Genomic DNA, 17,685 nt, shown 5'->3' on the forward strand with positions numbered 1-17,685 from the left:
TAATGTGATGTCCCCCATGACAAGTATCGTTTGGTGACCTTAGAAGAGCTCTTGGGAATTTTGCTGAGGTTCTTGTCCTCAATAAATAACTGCCAGCTTAGTTAGCATTTGGGTGGTGTAGACACTTTCTCCAGGCCTGCTGATAGCCAAAGCTACCTCACCTGGAAGAAGTTGTGGTTAGAGGACTTTCCCCCCCAGGAGCGTTAGTAACTTATTTTCCAGTAGCCTGCTGAGAAGCTGTCAAGCTTTCCATAATTCTTTGCATGTGCTGTTCTGACGCAATCACATGCGGAAAGCGCCTTCCATTAACTCATCCAACGAAACCTCCAGCTCCCAAAGAAGGCTTCTTGGTAAAGGTTAGTTTATTTGAAGAGGAGTCCCATTATGGCAACAGCTAAGGTTCTAAAAAATCTGCACAGGGAATGCAGAGCTCTTTTCTTATACTGCACCAACAAAACCTCTAATAAAATTCAGAGTAACTACTGTTAAGTCATGCGTAATGATAGTTCCAATTAGCAGCAGCAAAAGTCGATTAAAAAAATGCTTTTGGCTAAGAAGAGATCTTGAAGGAAATCTCTGAATTTTTATATGTTTTGTGAGACTGAACAGATTGAAGTTTATGATGTATTAATTTATGGTTTTCAGTTCCCCATTTAGCCAAATAGGATGGAAGGGGGAGATTTAACACTGACACAGGATCTGACTAAGTTGTTGAGAATGGGGTAGACAGACTACTTGTGAATATATACTTCGCAGGCTGGTACCAACTTCCATGTTTGCTATTTAGCCTGTTCTACTGACAAGAGAGCATCATGGAAACTTCTTCAGGTGTGGAATAATTAAATACAAAGGCTGCACCACGAAAACTACAGTGAGAACCTTGAAAAAAAGAGGAAATGCACAGATGAAGAGTCTGGGAATATTGGAATCTGCCGATGTGGGGAGAGAGGATGCAGAAAAATTGGGGTGGATGAGTGAGAGGGAAAGGATAAAGAAAGACCAAGCTGGCAGCATGACCCAAAGATTGAAGCCTCGAGAAAGAAAACATTTTCCTTTTGGCTTTCCAATGAAACTAAAAAATCCTGTCTCTTGATAAACTGCTTTCTCCAGCTATCTATAAAGGTCACTGATAGTAGGTGTCTCTTTCAGTCTTGTGCTGTCATGATTAGTAATGAAAATCTACTATTACTATCAATTAAGTCTTTACCTTCAAATGCGAGTAGAACATGCAGTATGTCTGAAGGCGTGCAGTCCTGTTAACAAAGCCAAATAGTGGATCAATATATAAAAAGCACCGTATTGTGATGTAGTTTTAAAATCTTCTCTTAAAATAACGCTTTTAAGGCAGCACGGAAATCAAAATGGGGCAATGAGGAGGGTGTTCAGCATACTTTATTCTTTCCTTGGGACTGCCTGCCTGCCTGCATGCAAAGAATGATTTTCAGTTAATTAACTGCAGTACTTAGAGTCAGTGGATAAGTATGTACGGTCTCATTCTGTGGTTGTTTGATTTGATATACTGATATGCAGAAGTGATATAACCTTAATTATATTCTAGATAGCAAATATAGTTGTAGATTAGTTAATTCACAAAATAGAGAATGGATGACATACTTCAATTTGTAGGTGTTTCTGACACCCTACGAGTGAAACTTCAAGTCACATTATTTTAAGTAAATACTGAAGAAATGTTCTTACTACAGACTTACATTCTTTGTTAGTTTGAAAGAACACAAATATCACTATTTTTTATATTTTACAGTATCAATACCTTAGATGATAGGAATTTGCAACTCCAGGTGTCCAGATTGCAAAGAACTCAAGACTTGGCAGCTTTTAAAAATCCCCAGAAACATTTTAAAAGTCATCTTTTATAAACATAACTGTAATAAAAATTTCAACAGCTAGAGCAGTAGATTTCATTTCATTGGAACTTTGCCAACTTCAGCTGTTCTTGAGAGTAAAATTTCTAAATTTACCTTGGGAAGAAATAAATGATTAGACCTAACCTATAACATGGTCCAGGACTGACCATTCCGCACTTTGATTTCGATTCAGGGTAATTGCCGAGGAAAATTTCACATTTATTAGCAAAGAAATACCAAATCTTTTCTGATGATCTAATGTGTGTGTCTATGTGTATGTATCTGCAAATAGATTACATTGGAAAATAGAGATTGAAAGTGCAATCCTTACCTGGTCCATTAAGGAACGTCTTTAATCTGCACAGTGATAAGAGGAGGTGGAAATACCACTTTTTGCATCTCCCTCTCCTGCTGACTGTCTGCAACCAAACTTTGCAATAATCCAGAGCTTCTGGTAGAGTCTTCCCAGGATCTACAGGTGTTAATGATCATAGTCATATAATGATATTCCAGGAATATATACATAACAAAAAGCTACATGCCAAAATTGATAAAAGTTTGAATGTTACATAGTAAATAATGTTCTCACTACTACTGTTATACATAGCATTTGTGCCTACAACAGATGCATGTGTACAACATGCATGCACACACAGGCAAAAGGGCAAAGCTGCAATTACACAAAATGTAGATAACCTGCAAAAGACACCAAGTAAAATACATGTTACCACAAGATGACTTTAAAAAATAGCACACAATTTTAGCTTCAATTATGATGAGACTTAAGCAGTCCTTACAAGAGAGATCTATGCTCAAAACCTACTTCGTTCTAGATTGTATTTTCATTGCATGGTAGAGAAAATAATAACGAAAAAAGAACTGATAAAAAGCCAAGAGACCAGACTACTACCAGATCTTAGGATTACAGCATAACAACAATGTGGTAACATCATTCTCTTTGGAGTTTCACTCAATCTAACTGGTAGCTATTCTTGCACACCACTTCGAATTGTATTCCATTGATCAGTCTATATAATTATTTTCCTCTAGTGCTATTCTTGTATTCTTTTCTGATATCACAGATAGCATAAAACAGTACTGATAAAAAGGCTTTAAATCTTTAGCAACTTACAACCTTTATTATAATAGTCCCTCATTCTGCCACTACAGGGCCTTACATTCTAAATAATCAATTATTCTTTATTACCAAGACTCCGATTGTGAATTATTGAATGCCTGCCTTACCTTAAATATTTAAGGAGAATTTTCCGCTGGGAGAGATGGTACTCTCTCCCATCTTCAGTCAATTAAAAACTGCTATATTGCTTTTATTTGAGTTTTACTGATGGATTCCTTTTCAAGAACAGTATTTACATATCCACTGAGTATAGTCAACATATGGTATTGTGGTATCACAGTCATATGTGGACTGGTATATAAAGCTAGCTTTGGAATTTGTATTTCTTGACCTTATCATGTGATTCATATAAAACTTGGCAGATATGAACCATTATGTGATTTCAAAGAACCTACTGAAACCAATTGATCATGACTTTAGATCTATGTGGAAAAGATCAAAAGTTAGCACATTCTTCTGTTTTTATTTGATCAATTTTCAGGCAATGACTCTACATCAGTATTTGTACTGCATGGCATATACATTACAGCCTATACATTTATAAAGTCAGCTCTCAACAGTTATTTAAAGAGCTGTCACTGCATACAAGAGATTTGTATATTTTCCATGTGAATTTCACTATTTTTATGGTTCTTAGCCCTTTCCTTTAATTATAGTAACCAGAATGGTGTGGCACACTCCCTTTTCTATACTGTCTGCTTTAGGGAATATCTTGTTTCCCATGTCTGAGCTTTGCCTACTATACAAGAAATAATAGCAAAAAAAAAATCTTCACCACCAAAGTAAATATCTTTTCTAAAACATAGTTTTGTAGTTGTTCTTAACAAGGATGTTATTTCTGACTTGGATCTATACCATAATATCTTGTTTTATGCTGATAGCTCATCATAAATAAGTACTATGCAAAAGTTTTTCAGAATATGTCATGTAAAGCATTGTAAAACTTACTCAACATTGTGCAATGAACATCATTGAATCAATTAAATTGATCTCAAAGTTATTATTCCTTCAGAAGTACTATTATAATCATGTACCAATGTGGAGTGAAATGTTGCAACATGCCATTATTTTGTCTCATTTCTGAAATATATCATCACATACTGTATAAAGCAACCTAGATCACCCATGGGCTTTTCAGAAAATCCAGTAAATTTAGTAAAACATATATTCTGGAGAATATATTTACAGGTATTCCTATTATCCTAAAATGTGGGCACGTTATAAAATACCTAATAGCAATTACAAAGTTGTAGCAGTTTAAAGATGACAATATCTCTGATGAAAAGAACTTACATAGCAGAAAATACTTAAATGACATAATACATTAACTATACAAACAGTGCCCTCAGGGCACTGAGAATTGCAGCACATAAGCACAGAATCAAAAAGAAAAAAGGAACCATGAGGCTCTCAGAAGATTATTTTGCTCTGTTGTGTCTCCGAGGAGTACAGCACTGTTACTTCTTCATTACCTGGGGCACTGCAGGACTGGGTTACATCAATACTGAGAAGGACTCCAGACTTACAGATTAGGAACACAACACAGATACTTCAATGCAAAAAATGAGTCTGAGTCCAGCAAAATATCTTGCTTTTAACCCAGCACTGGCCTTAGTGATTTCAAGCATTCTTTTCCTCCAATTCAAGTGAAATTGTTATTCTGAAACTGGAATAATGAAAATATTCTGAAACTGGAAGCAGGATAGTCGTACTGGCAGTTTTGCATCAGAGATAGTAATTCCAAAGGGCCATGCAAAGTGTTTCCAAGCCCATGGCATATGGTTAATTTGGAATCTACATCTACGTATGCTAGATATGGAGCAACAGGTCAGTTTTTACATAATAATAAGAAAGGTAAAATCCAGAGGTCTTAAAACTGACTATGCTGGCATATATCTCAAAAACTTGAAGGAAGTTTTCGATAGGAGCTATACAAGGTGTCTGGGTGGGACAAATTCTTTTATATCAAAAGTCAAAAGACTGAAATATGTGCATCTTGATTAGAACACCTTCTAAGGTAGAAAACAGTATATGCATTTTCAAAGGATCAAGGAAAAGGAAAGGAAAAAAAAAAACCCCACAAACCAGTATCAATCAATCACCAGAGAAGCAACTGAATGAAAAAGAGAAAATTTAGATTGAAAAGTGAGGTATTCCTGACGGGGAAAGCTGTTAGAGAAAGGATTCTTCTTCCTCAAGGAAATGATGGAAACATTCAGAATGTTTAAAAATACATTTGACAGAACACTACAAAATATACAATAGGGAACAATTATGCATCAGCAGGGAACCAGTCTGAATAATGTATTATAATAGGTCATTTCCATTTCCATTTTCTACGATTCTCCCAAAAATCAACACTTAAATTTGCAGTTATTTGTATAAAGAAAATGCTGGAGAAAACCCAAGGGATGCATACATAAGTAAGAGGAGAGGCTAGAATTACTCCACAGCAAGCCAAGAGAGAGAAAAGAAAGGCTTGAGAAGGAAAGAGTGGTGAAGACGGCCAGAAATTCTATCCTTAACACCATGCGAAAAATTTGTCTGTCACAGCAAAAGAAAACTGGAAAATGGTGAGACCACTATCATAGACTGACAATCAAGACTGTATTGTAAAATCTGTAAAACTGAGAAGTTGTGAGGCCTTCAGAAATACCTCACTCCCTCACTTTTTTTTAGAGAAAAATAATCTCTGACTATTTTTTAATCCAACCAAACACCCAAAGCCACTTTTTGGTCTTGGTAAGGTCCAAACCTCAGCTCTAAACTTCACAGTTCATGAATTACCTTCCTAAACTTAATTTGAATTTGCAAGCTTCTGATTTCACCTGCTATCCCCTCATTCTCATGTTAATGGCAGAGAACAACCTCCAGACTCCAAAGAGAAAGGGGAATGAAGGGAAAGGAAAGACACGGAGGGCAGGGCAGCTCAGCGGGAGGAGGCTGAGGAGGCTTTAGTGGGGGGCTCAGCGATCCACAGCACCCCAGCAGCCACCAGCCAGGGGACAGGGCTACCGAGCATCTGCGTGGGACCGCAACTTGGCCTGTGCAGCTGGAGCTCTACCCAAACCAAATGAGCTCTGAAACATGCTTGTATTTCAATGGATGAATCATATTTTGGTCTGCAGTCAATTGTAAAAGCCAGGAGGATGCTGCAATCATCTCTGCATTTCAAACTCTGAAGTGGAACGTTTGGTTCTGTTTTAAAAATGGTTTCCACTGGAATTTAAAGAACACAAGTGGGAAAACATTTCTACCAGCGCACTCACAAGTGCTGTGTCAGGAAGTTAAAAGATGAGAACTTGCAGTAACCCAAGGAATGTAGCCTGTCTTTATGGGTGGGGGCTGGATATCCTCCCCCCGGCATGGATGCAGATGTACTGGACAATAAATATACTCAGAGGGGAACAGGTGATGCTCCGTCAGAACTCCCTTAATGCTATGCTATGGCAGAGCCTTAAATCCTTTCTCTGCCTCGTAGCGAGCACAGGCTGACGGAGAGGCAGTGAATCAGACTTCCTGCCAGAGCCAGCCCGTGCTGCTCTCCATACAGCCTGGGCTTTCCATTAGATCAGAGGTTACATGTGGCCTTAGCTACTGCATCTGCTCTTCATGGACCCCCCGCCATCAAAGGCGTGGGTGCAAAAATGCAATAAAATAAAATAAAAATCAAGATTAATTCTGGATGGCCTCACAATGCCTGCTTTTTGCAAATGCTTCGTTGGTGGAAGCTGAAGAAACTCCATGAATAACAGATACTTCTTGAGAAATTCTCTCCCTTAAAACAACCAAAGACCATAACCTCCTCTTTGAAAGTAAACAAACAAACAAATAGAAAAAAGATTTTTCAAGAATGCCCAGAGCACAATGCTCAGGAAATGAGGCAATTTTGTATCTGGATTACATTACGTGAAACAAAGCAAATAAAGATTTAAAAAAATATTTATAAAAGGGGCTTATGAGATTACATTAAAAACAATTGCACCCACTTTTATTTAAGTGGAAATGGCCAATGCTCAGTTTGCAAAAACTAACGGTTAGCAGATGCCTTTTTGTTGAATGTAGGATGAGCACTGAATAAAAAAAGTCTGGTTTATGCTATCTTTCAGGATATTTATGCAAAATCTTACAAGTGAACTCAAGGAACAACTAGTCTTTTTAATGGTGCTTATTAAGCAGTTAATATTTATTCCATTAATATATTTAATTATACTTGGAATTTTCTATACCTGGCAGTAGCAGAATTGCAATGAGGCTGTGCAATTACAAAAATAATTTAAAACACAAAAGAAGCAGTTTAGCACAACCATAATAAAATTGAGCTAACATTTTAATAACCTAATAAGTCTCCTCCTCCTACAAACTGACTTGGAGAGAAGGACTAAGGAAATTGAAAGCACAACCATCAGGTCTTTAGCTCCAAGGCAGGCAAAGGCATACAATGACAGCGTCCTGACGGAAATGTGCTGCTACTAGCTGCTAATTAATATACTAATAATACTTAATTTTTTAAAAACTTTTTTTCCTCCTACTTTATTCTTAAGTTTTTATTTCTTTCATGTTTCAGAAAGTAAGCAAAAAATAACACGGCTACTGGCAGAGTAGCTAATTTTTTTGGGCGAAGTTTAGGGTTATGGCCCCTGTACAATACTCTCTTACAAACAGTGATAGCTTAAAGTGCAAAATCCTGAATTTTAAGCTCTATTAACTTGAAATCTTTCAAAAATAAGAACAAAACACTTTTCCCAAATAAAATGCACGTGGCTTCATAGCAGTATTAAAGATTTAATTTCTACACATGTTCAAAGCAGTACACCATCATAAGGCACTAAGCTTCATTTTGTCACCAGCCTTATTAAATATTACTCTCTTTAAAATTTACGCTAGTGTAGTTTTACAGGATAACTTCCCTACTTTATTCAAAGCATCATAAAAAAGGCTCTCATCAAATTATCGGTTAGAAGCAGTCTGAATTCTAGAGTATTCTTTGTTGACTTGCAGCTGAACAATGTATTTCTTAGAAACACAGTAATGGGAAGTGAGGGATGGAAAACATAACTCAGTCCTAAGTATTACCAGCTTTTCTTTACCCTAAAGTTTTTTTTTGAACTAACATCCATAAAAAATTAAGATATTCCTAATTTCACAATAGAATCCCTGCAGGATTTGAGAGTTGTTTCAGAATTGTAGATTTTTTCTTTTAAAAGCTATAAGAAATAGCACAGTATTTCATAAGATCTGAATCTGCTGCTGTTGAACTTGCAGTAGTCAAGTCTTCAGAATAACACAACAGAAATGATTCAAAACATTTTTTCTCCAAATGCTTTAATAAGTTCCTAGAATTTTCTTACACACCGTATATGGGGTGTGTGTATACATATACACACAAAGAACGATGATTTGAAATGGGAGAGTTTTTATTAGCATAGTTTGGATCTACTCTACATATTTCATATATAGCTTAGCTATGCAAGCTTAACCATCTTAGTATAAGCAATGAGAAACCGTCCCCAGAGGAGTATCAATAAAACTTTATAACAAACATGATCTACTTTTCTTTTTGCCCAGACAAATCTCAGTTTTTTAGGATGTGATGAAAATTTCTTGTGTTATGGGCCTCACCTTCTGAGCTACTGCTGTGCTGTTGCCTATCTTCTCCATGCGATGTAATGCACGTTTTCATTAGTCTTGCCTGCCTAAGGGGGAATATGCTCCATCTTAGCATCTAGTTAAAATCTATCTTATGTTTAGCTTGTGTCCCCTTCCCCATTCTGCCATAGCTAATGGAGAAATAGTTGCATTCATACATAGACACAAGCAGAGCAGTCTTCTAGAAAGTCTAACTGAACATATCCGTTAGCAACATTCACTGTAAATTAAATGGAATTTATGCCTTCTTCTCACCCTCCAGTCCTTGATATACAGAGAAATGCAGGAATACAGTGCATACCCTATGCCTACAGAGGCAGAGAAGCTAACATTAGTTTCAACTAAATTTTATATTGTTCTTCATTTGGATGATACATCTCTTTCAGCAAAAAGGCTCAACATCAAGAATTGGCATGATCGATGAAACTGATTGCTGCAGTGCAGAAAATGCAAAGCAAAGCAAAGTTGCTGATGCTGTAATTAGATGATATGCAATATACAGTGTGTGTATACACACACATATAACAGTTCATGGCTATTTTCCCTCAAATACATGTGCTAGAAATGAAATATAGAAATTTCCATAACTAACGTGTTACTGCAGTGGTATAACAACATTAATCCTGCATGATGCAATTACAAGCACAGCAGGTCTTCCTGAACAAGAGGCAATAAAAAGTTTATACTGACTGTTGTGCTGTGTGAATTACTGTGTGACTTGAAGTGTGGATTAGTTTTATTAACTTATTAATACATTTAGGATGGTGTTTTTAGGCACTAGAACTTTGGCATCCCGTTCTCAAACTGTTTTGAAAACAGCTCGAAGTCTTTGGAAGTGAGCACAGGATTCTGTGTGATACACGATTTAAGGTACTTACTACTGCCCACAAAGGCAGCAGCATAGGACCAGAACTTCTGCCTTCACATAATGTCTGACTTGTACCTCCATGCTCTTCTGCCTTCGTCTGACACCGATACAAAAAGCCAAACAAAAATGTAAGACCCACACAGGACCAGTCTTTGGTCCAGAAGAAATCTTTGGGTCTCACTAAACAACTGCTGGCGAAGGTGGACCTGTCAGGTTTTATGTTCATACTATCTTTATTAACAAAACGTCTTGCCACAGTTCTCTGCTCTCTAATCTACTTTCAATTTGTAGGCAGAAATTACTCCCATAGATACGAAGATGGTGAGAAACCTCTGAAGTTAATTGTAGGAGCAGAATGGAGAGAACTTTCCCCAGTTCACATGTAATGTGGTGGCAGCTTCTACAAGGACACACTTGACTGCCTCAGACATGAGAAATGAAGAAGTCCTATCGCACATTTCCATTACACTAAGTTAATGAAGTTGTGATCTTTAACTTCAAACTATGCCAACTTTCCCTCAACTTTGTTTTGTTAACTGATTTCTTGATTCTTTTGATATTAATTATTATGATGACCACCTTTCACATAGTAATGACCAAGTATACATGGAATCTGGAGTACCTCAAATTCAGCACAGCTGTTTTCTTCAAGACAGGACAGCAACAGCAGAGGAAGATGAAAATGAAAGAATGATAGAAGAAAACATGGCAGAGAACAAATCTTCTCCCTATTATAAATATATTCTTTCTAGCTGTCTAATCTTCCTCACTGTTTAATCCCTCTTAAAAGTTCCACTATAATTCAAATTTCTGAAAAAAATTAAGATCTATCAAACCTCAAATTTTTAGGTTTTTTTTTCATAAGCACAATATTTTAATGCCAATTTTCAAAACATAACATCTCATTTAGGAAAGTTCAGTACAGCTACACGAAAATCATACACTACTTTTCACAGCCAGTGTGCTCTATGAACTCTGGTGACAAAAAAAAACCCTAACAATATTTTTTACCTACAGTTCTCAATCAGTGAACAGTTTAAAACCCCACACTTTTCAACCTGAACGTTTAGCACATTTCTGCATACTAATTTAAACTTCTTCTGGCTAATATTCTGTAATGAAATATCTCATTAGATTCTTATATCCAGTAGTGGCTGTCAGACAAATGAATTACAATAATTTGATTTCCCTCCTCAGCAGTGCAAACAAAAAAGAAAAATAATTTTTCAGAATATATTCTTCTGAACAGTTATTCTGATATTTCATATTATAAACTTTGGATATAAAAAAAAAAGAAAACAAAAGCCATTCATTAAAAGAAGGAAATTCTTGTAAAACCGTATTACTTGGCTGAACGAAAACTTAAAATACATGACATCATTAGATGTCATGTGGAAGATGCCTATAATTTTCTTACAGTTTATCATCAAAACACCAGGTGCTTCTACAATGTTTACCTTTAAATTTTATCAGTAGGTTAGCATAGGAAAATATTGCGATACTCAGTCATTAAAAAATGCTTTTTATGAAATCAACTTGGCTTACAACTCTTACTTTCTTACAAAATATTGAGAAGTAGAGAGTAATGCAACAATCCTATAGCAATCCAGTCTGGCAAAGAGAAAAAACTATCGAGAAACAAGAAGAACTGGCTGCTAAAAGGTTAGATCATAATTAATTTCAAACTTTGTATACACTTAACTTGATTCAGCTGTGGGGTATAATCCTAAAAAGATGCATATTTATAATTTGATTTTTAAAGATGTCCTAGAAGTCTCTCTCAGCTGTTTTCCACCATTCCAGTAACTGTGAGAAGTGCAATTATTTTGGCAGTTATAACCAGGAATGAACGTTAATGCTCTTACCTGTACACTTGTAGTCAGGGGCTACTCCTTTAAGACCAGCATCGAACACTGATATCTCTACCTTTTGCTTTCTGTGGTGGCAGCTCAGCAGCACAGAGGGCTGTGATACAACAAGGTAGAGAAACGGCTGTAGCTCTATGTCTCCGGTTCCCCTGCGACCAGGCTGCCGAACAATAGTTATACCGAGGGCTTGTCGAGCAGATGATCTTGTGGAAGCATGAAGACTTTCTAGTGACAAAAGACCTGTTTTTCTTCCAGTAGACGGAGGAACATTACTGTTAAGAAGATCATCTGCTGTGACGGAAGAAATACATGGCTGGCTGGGCTTCTTAGTATCCTGGCTGCCACCTGAGCCCGCTTCTGGAAGGTTCAAGGAGCTTTTGCTTATTTTCTCACCGTCTTTCTGCTCTTGTACTGATTTTGATTTAGGTAAGGCAATGCACGAGTAAGTCATCAAGGAGATTCGACTTGCTGTAACAAAAATATCAAAGGGAATGAAATTGAGATTCTTCACGATGGAAGACTGGTGGGAAGGACGGGCAATACGATACTGGCTGGTACCACTGTGCTGCTCAATCTGAACGATTCTGATCTTAACACTGTCACTGCCAATTCCACTGTCCTGTGCCCCGCTGTAACGGGAAGAAGTCTCAACTGTTCCTCCATCACAAACATCCATTTTTTTCTGCTCTTGCTTGGAAACCTGCAAAGGAAAATATATGAACTTATTATATCCATATCCCAACTATTTCCATTTCAGTGGCAGCAAACAATCACTACATAAACATGATGTAAAAAAAAAGAGAATTAAAAAAAATATCTGCCAAGTTAACTTTAACACAGTAATCACTCATGAAAACACAGCAGGTGTCTGTTCCAATGAAATGATGACTCACAACAGACGACGTGCCAGAAGAACATGTGAAGGAAAAAAAAGTAGTAAGGATTTCTAGCCTTAAATTCAAACTGTTTCTTTAAACGCTAAAGAATCTACAAGAAATGTATGGCTTAATATAAAAACATATCTCTGTGAAATAATATACTGTAAATAAAAAGCCTAGTCAGAATTGTTTTCCAGTTTTGAGCACTGATGCTCAAAAAGTCCTCTTTGGCACTAAATTTTACCATGATTAGATGCAACAGAACGCAATATTAATCTACTGCAAAATCACAAAAAGACTAAATGGAAATTATAAGTTGAAATGTATAAATATTAGGTTGTAGAAACATTTTTTTTTCTTAAGAGCCATTGAAATGACAGCTGCCTTACATAAAACATCGAAGTTTTTTAAGGAAATGTCAGTATGAGTTCTTAGCTTATCAAGGCTACACACAGTCTTGACTGCGACATTCACAGGTCTTCACACGAGAAATCACTGCATATAAAAATATTTCAAAACAAAACCACACACTACTGATAAATAGTGAAAAGAACCTTTCTTCTATCTCAGGAAATGCAAGAGAAACAAAAAGTTGCAAGGCTGTGTCCAGAGACCACATAATACCAGGTCAAGACACAGAGATATGCAAGACAAGGAGGTGCTTCAGGAAGAAAACACTTCCAATATCGCTCATGAAACAAGCAGAAATACGACAAAGAGCTTCAGGATAAGGTGGGGAGCATTTGCTAAAATATTTGGGAAAAGAAAAAACCCTGCAGAAATTAAATATGATAAATATAATGCAGAGCCAACTCCTCTGATTCATACAGAGTTTAGAGCCATGCATTCACCCCGCATCCAAAGCATAACTAACACTGCCATCTATGCTGCTCAGAAGTATTGTTTCTGCTCTGCTTCACACAAGAACTAACATAAGAAATGCCTGAGTCTCAGTCAGATTCATGACCCATCCAGCCCAGCACACTGTTTGTGACAGCACTAGGAGGAGACTCTCCCTAGAGACCATGGGCCCTGGCCACCTGCTGCAGTCTTTCTCTCCTACTCCCCAAACATCCATAGCTGTTGCATTTGGGATGCTAGTGGAACACACCTGTGTAGTTGTTTAGTGGCCATTTATGGGCTTCTTGTCCATCAGTTTGTCCAGTTCCTTTTAAGACATGCTGAGAGTATCTGGCCTCCACAACTTTCTGGGGAAGCACTATTTTTTTTTTCTTTGGTTTAAACCAATCTCCTACTGGTGTCATTGCATTTCCCCAATCTTTTGTAGCACATGATTTGCCATTTAGGTCCACATTCAGCTTTATCACCGCTGCTATGACTTTGTAAACCTTGATGATAGCTCTCTTCAGCCTTCTCCTCTCCAGACAGGAAAAATCTCCAAGGTCTTTAGTCTCTCCTCACAAAGCAGCTCCTCCAGCACCTTTAATCTTTTTATCTTCCCTTCTCCACCTTTTGTAACTCCACTACACACTTCTTGAGGATACAATATTCAAGAAGTGCGATCATCATCGTTCTATACAGCAGTAAAGTGATGCCTTCTATCTTGTTCTTAGTTTCCATCCTGATGAGGTCCAATATTGTGTTGGATTTTTTTGGCTGCCACCACACACTGATTCAATGATTTCATTTCTTTGTTTAAGGACCTACTTTAATAGTTTATTTTTCTTCTCTACCCTAGTGAATCTTTGAAAAGGTAAATAAAAACTAGGGCAAACCATACCTTAACTTCCTCTTGAAAAATACAATCCCGAATTAAAAGTACTTCCCAAATTTATCAGCAACTTAACTACAGGAATGAAGGGCAGTGAATTACTGCATTTTTTCAGACTTTGGTTTTTATGCAGTAATATTAATTGATTCTACACATACTACAAAAATTGCGTGGTGAGAAGTTAAACAAAGGCATTTTTTTTAAAAGGTTCCTTTATGTTGTGTTTCAGGAAACAAAGGGAGCAACCCCCTCTTCTTTTCTTTAAAGGAATGAACATGCTAGACAGAAGTATTACAGAGGAAATCCTAAAACAGAACCATTAACTAGCTGAGATTTTCTTTGAAAGGGTTTTTGCCAGCTCTGGTTACAATCTTTTCAGATTCACTCATGTACATATTTTTCAAATAACCAATAAAATTCCTTGTGGCTGATTTCTATGGCAGACTCGTATCACTGACTTGTAAATGTGATACCACTTTTAATGCCGCGTTTGTAAAAATAACTAGAGACCATTTTAATTAATTACCGCATTGTGAGCCAAGAAATCTTGATTCCTCTTGATGTCCCAGCGAAGTTAGGCTATTCACACCTCAGCCTTTCTGTCAGGTAAACTATTAAGTGCTTTGCTCATATCCTGACTGATGGCACTTTTAGAAATGGTATAGGTGGTTTTATCACTCACATATTGAGGGCAGGCAGAAGACAGAAGGGATGGAGCTGTGAAACAATCTTGCCATATCATTTCATGGAAATGTTGCCTGAAATGAAGTAGAAGGCATCTGCTGGCAAACTCAGCAAATTTTAATTGCTCCACAGCCATCAGCTCAGTCTGATGAAAAATCTTTTTAGAATGCATTGGTCTATAGTGAATGATGCTCTTACAGGTACTACATAAAATTCTCTCATTCTTCTTTATGGAGCAGAAATTTCTAATAGCTACCTGACATTTAGGTTATGCTTGACTTGGCTAGAGAGATTGAAGATACACTGTCATCCACTAAATGATAAACTTCCAGGAAGAAAAGCATTGCACATATATGACTATGTAGAAGGACAAAGCACAGTACTTCTGGTTTCTGCACAGATCCTCTCTTATCACACCTAAGGAAATTTGACTTGAAGCTTAGTTCTTTTCTTCCTTATATTATTAAGAACTTAATAATACGCTGGTCTATGTAAGGCACTTCAAGGAAGGTAAGAAAGCAGCTCTGCATCCATCCCCATTCAGACTATAGTTTCTCTGTGAAGACTACTACATGGGTGCTAATTGGTCCCAACTGTTGAGTTTCCTATTATGCAGACATTTGACTACAGAAACTTTACTGAGATCTCAAATCAATTCAGGCAGGTCACCAAACAGCCATCAGATGGCAACTTCTGCTCAGTACTAAGCAGCATGGAATATGAACCAGTGCCCAAAAGGTGAAAGACACCATATCCTATTACAGCTTTCCATGCCACCCAGTTCCATAATGAAACTGACTTACGTATGCTCTTACCACATATATTATAAAGGTTGGAATGAGTGAGCAATGATTTGCAAGACAGCTTTATATAACACAACTGGATACAAAATAAAGGTGCAGAAGAACCACTGGAATGCCTTACATCTATTTCAACTCAGTAAGCATCAAGCTTTCCAATCAAGTTTCACAGTTAAGCCAAAAATACACCAAGTAATAAACTCGGAAACCATTTAGGTATTCCTCTAACAGGATGAGGATATGAGAGGGAACAACTCTCAGTATAACAACTCTAAAAAGTTCTTTGCTTTATTATAGAATAAATGGGCCAATACTTTAAAGATGTCAAGAACAGCAATATCAGCTTGCTGTTAGCAAATGAAATGGTAACGTCTATCATTGGGTTGTATTATATCAGTTCTCTTACTCTTTACATAACCCATTTAAAATGAACAATAAAAGTTTTCTTTAATTAGCTACTGGTGTGCATTAACATGATCATGATTAAACCATAAAAACCAACTGTACATTAGACTGGTCCCCTATCCCATGTGTTTTAAATTATTTTAGTTGAAAATGTACTTTGAGTCCCTTTTAAAAGATCGACCTTGTGCTTTCAGAGAATTAAATGCATATTACTGTAGTGGAGAAGATAATGTTTCAGACCTCCAGGCATATATTAAACACACTGGCAGCACATTAGACAAAATGCTTTACTTATTAGATACTTCCTATTCTAAACAGTGTCATCAAAGGCTAAAAACAAAATCCATAGAAAAGCTGCACAATGCTTCCACACAGAACCTGTGCCAAAATCCCTGTACTTTCCAACTAATGAGGAAAGGATGTGTACTCTTAACATATGAATGTAAGATTTTCCAAGCATTCACTTTAGGAAACAGGACTATTGATTCCACATGGCTTATGTTAAATGAATCTGTATTGGTAAAATAACCTTTAAGATATTTGGCATGATAACTGTAATTAAACAGTATTCAAAGAAATAAAACAAAAGGGAATTTGGTTCCACAATGGCTAATTAAAATAAAATGAAAAAACACAGCATGTCATCTATCAAGATAAATTGTTATTGTTTAAGAACTATTTAAATACTGTTAAAATATACTTTTAGATAAAATCTGAAAGGACTGGAAAAATATTTGTGGCTTAAAAATGGATAGTTTGGCAAAGAAAAAAGTATAGGACGCAGAAATTTTATGCTGAGATAATAGCTTTAAAGCTTTGAGCACAACCAGATGCTACTTAAATCAGAGGAATTCTACAGTTTCACTGTCAGAACGAGTTGCAATATGGAAAGGTTTTCAATAGCTAGAAAAAAACATGTCAAGATGATAGTTTACTTCTTAGATCACTTCAGTGCATTTTCTCGTTGTTTCACAGTTACATATCCTATCAATACAAGACACCATAGAAAAGGTGTTGAAAGCTAGAGTAGTAGCTAGGGAACTGTGGCTAATTCTTCCTTTTCATGTGTTGAGATGGGTAACTTTACTAGCTTAACTCCTTGAGTTCAGTAGGGCATATGACACATATCTATTTAGTGAAAGGGCATGGAAATAGCATGTCCTGTAGAACACACACAGAAAAGTAGATCAGAAAATCAAGGGTAAATAAATATATGTGCTTCTCAAAATTGGCAACCGGTCCCATCTGAGGTCACTGCAGTTTTAAACCAGGTAGCTCTTATTTTCCATTCCTGAAGAAAGTATTTAGATGGTAGAGACATGCCTTCAAAGTTTTCATTCCATAAAGAGAGGTGATAAAACTATCAAGGTAAACACACAATAATTAACACATTTAAAAAATGTTGGTTTACAATTAAAAACAATTAAAAACATTTTAAAATGTTGTTTTACAACAATTGGCAGCATTTTTTATTATATTTTCACTTTCTTAATCTCTCAAGAGTTTTCAACAATAACAAATACAAGCATGTGAAAATGTCACTATAAATATTTCTATCAGCTTTATTTTCTTTTACTGATACTTTACAGGATAATTCTTTAATTAATACAGTACCTGTAAGCAACTTCATCTTTGGAAGTGCAACTGCTGTTTACCAAAAGCATCTACATCTGCATAATTTTTCCAGCTTGTCATATTAATTATGCAAAATTCCCAGCCTTCTGCACAACCATTCCTTAACTCTGATCAAAACTCTTTAGCCAATCATGAGATCATTCTTCACATTACATAAATTATG

At 36.5% G+C, this 17,685-nt stretch overlaps 1 protein-coding gene across 4 annotated transcripts in view; it reads right to left on the bottom strand.

The window, feature by feature from the left end:
- Nucleotides 1-17,685, bottom strand: part of VPS13B (vacuolar protein sorting 13 homolog B) — a 453,221-nt gene that overhangs the window by 106,055 nt on the left and 329,481 nt on the right. For all 4 annotated transcript variants that reach the window (XM_054059974.1, XM_054059977.1, XM_054059975.1 and 1 more), the window contains exons 34-35: nt 11,386-12,088; nt 2,197-2,337 (exon numbers count right to left, since the gene is read on the bottom strand). In XM_054059974.1, the coding sequence (XP_053915949.1) occupies nt 2,197-2,337; nt 11,386-12,088 (844 nt within the window). The remainder of the gene's footprint in view (nt 1-2,196; nt 2,338-11,385; nt 12,089-17,685) is intronic.

This window comes from Cuculus canorus, chromosome 2 (genome assembly GCF_017976375.1).
Source record: "Cuculus canorus isolate bCucCan1 chromosome 2, bCucCan1.pri, whole genome shotgun sequence".
In the NCBI taxonomy this organism is placed as follows: Eukaryota; Metazoa; Chordata; class Aves; order Cuculiformes; family Cuculidae; genus Cuculus; species Cuculus canorus.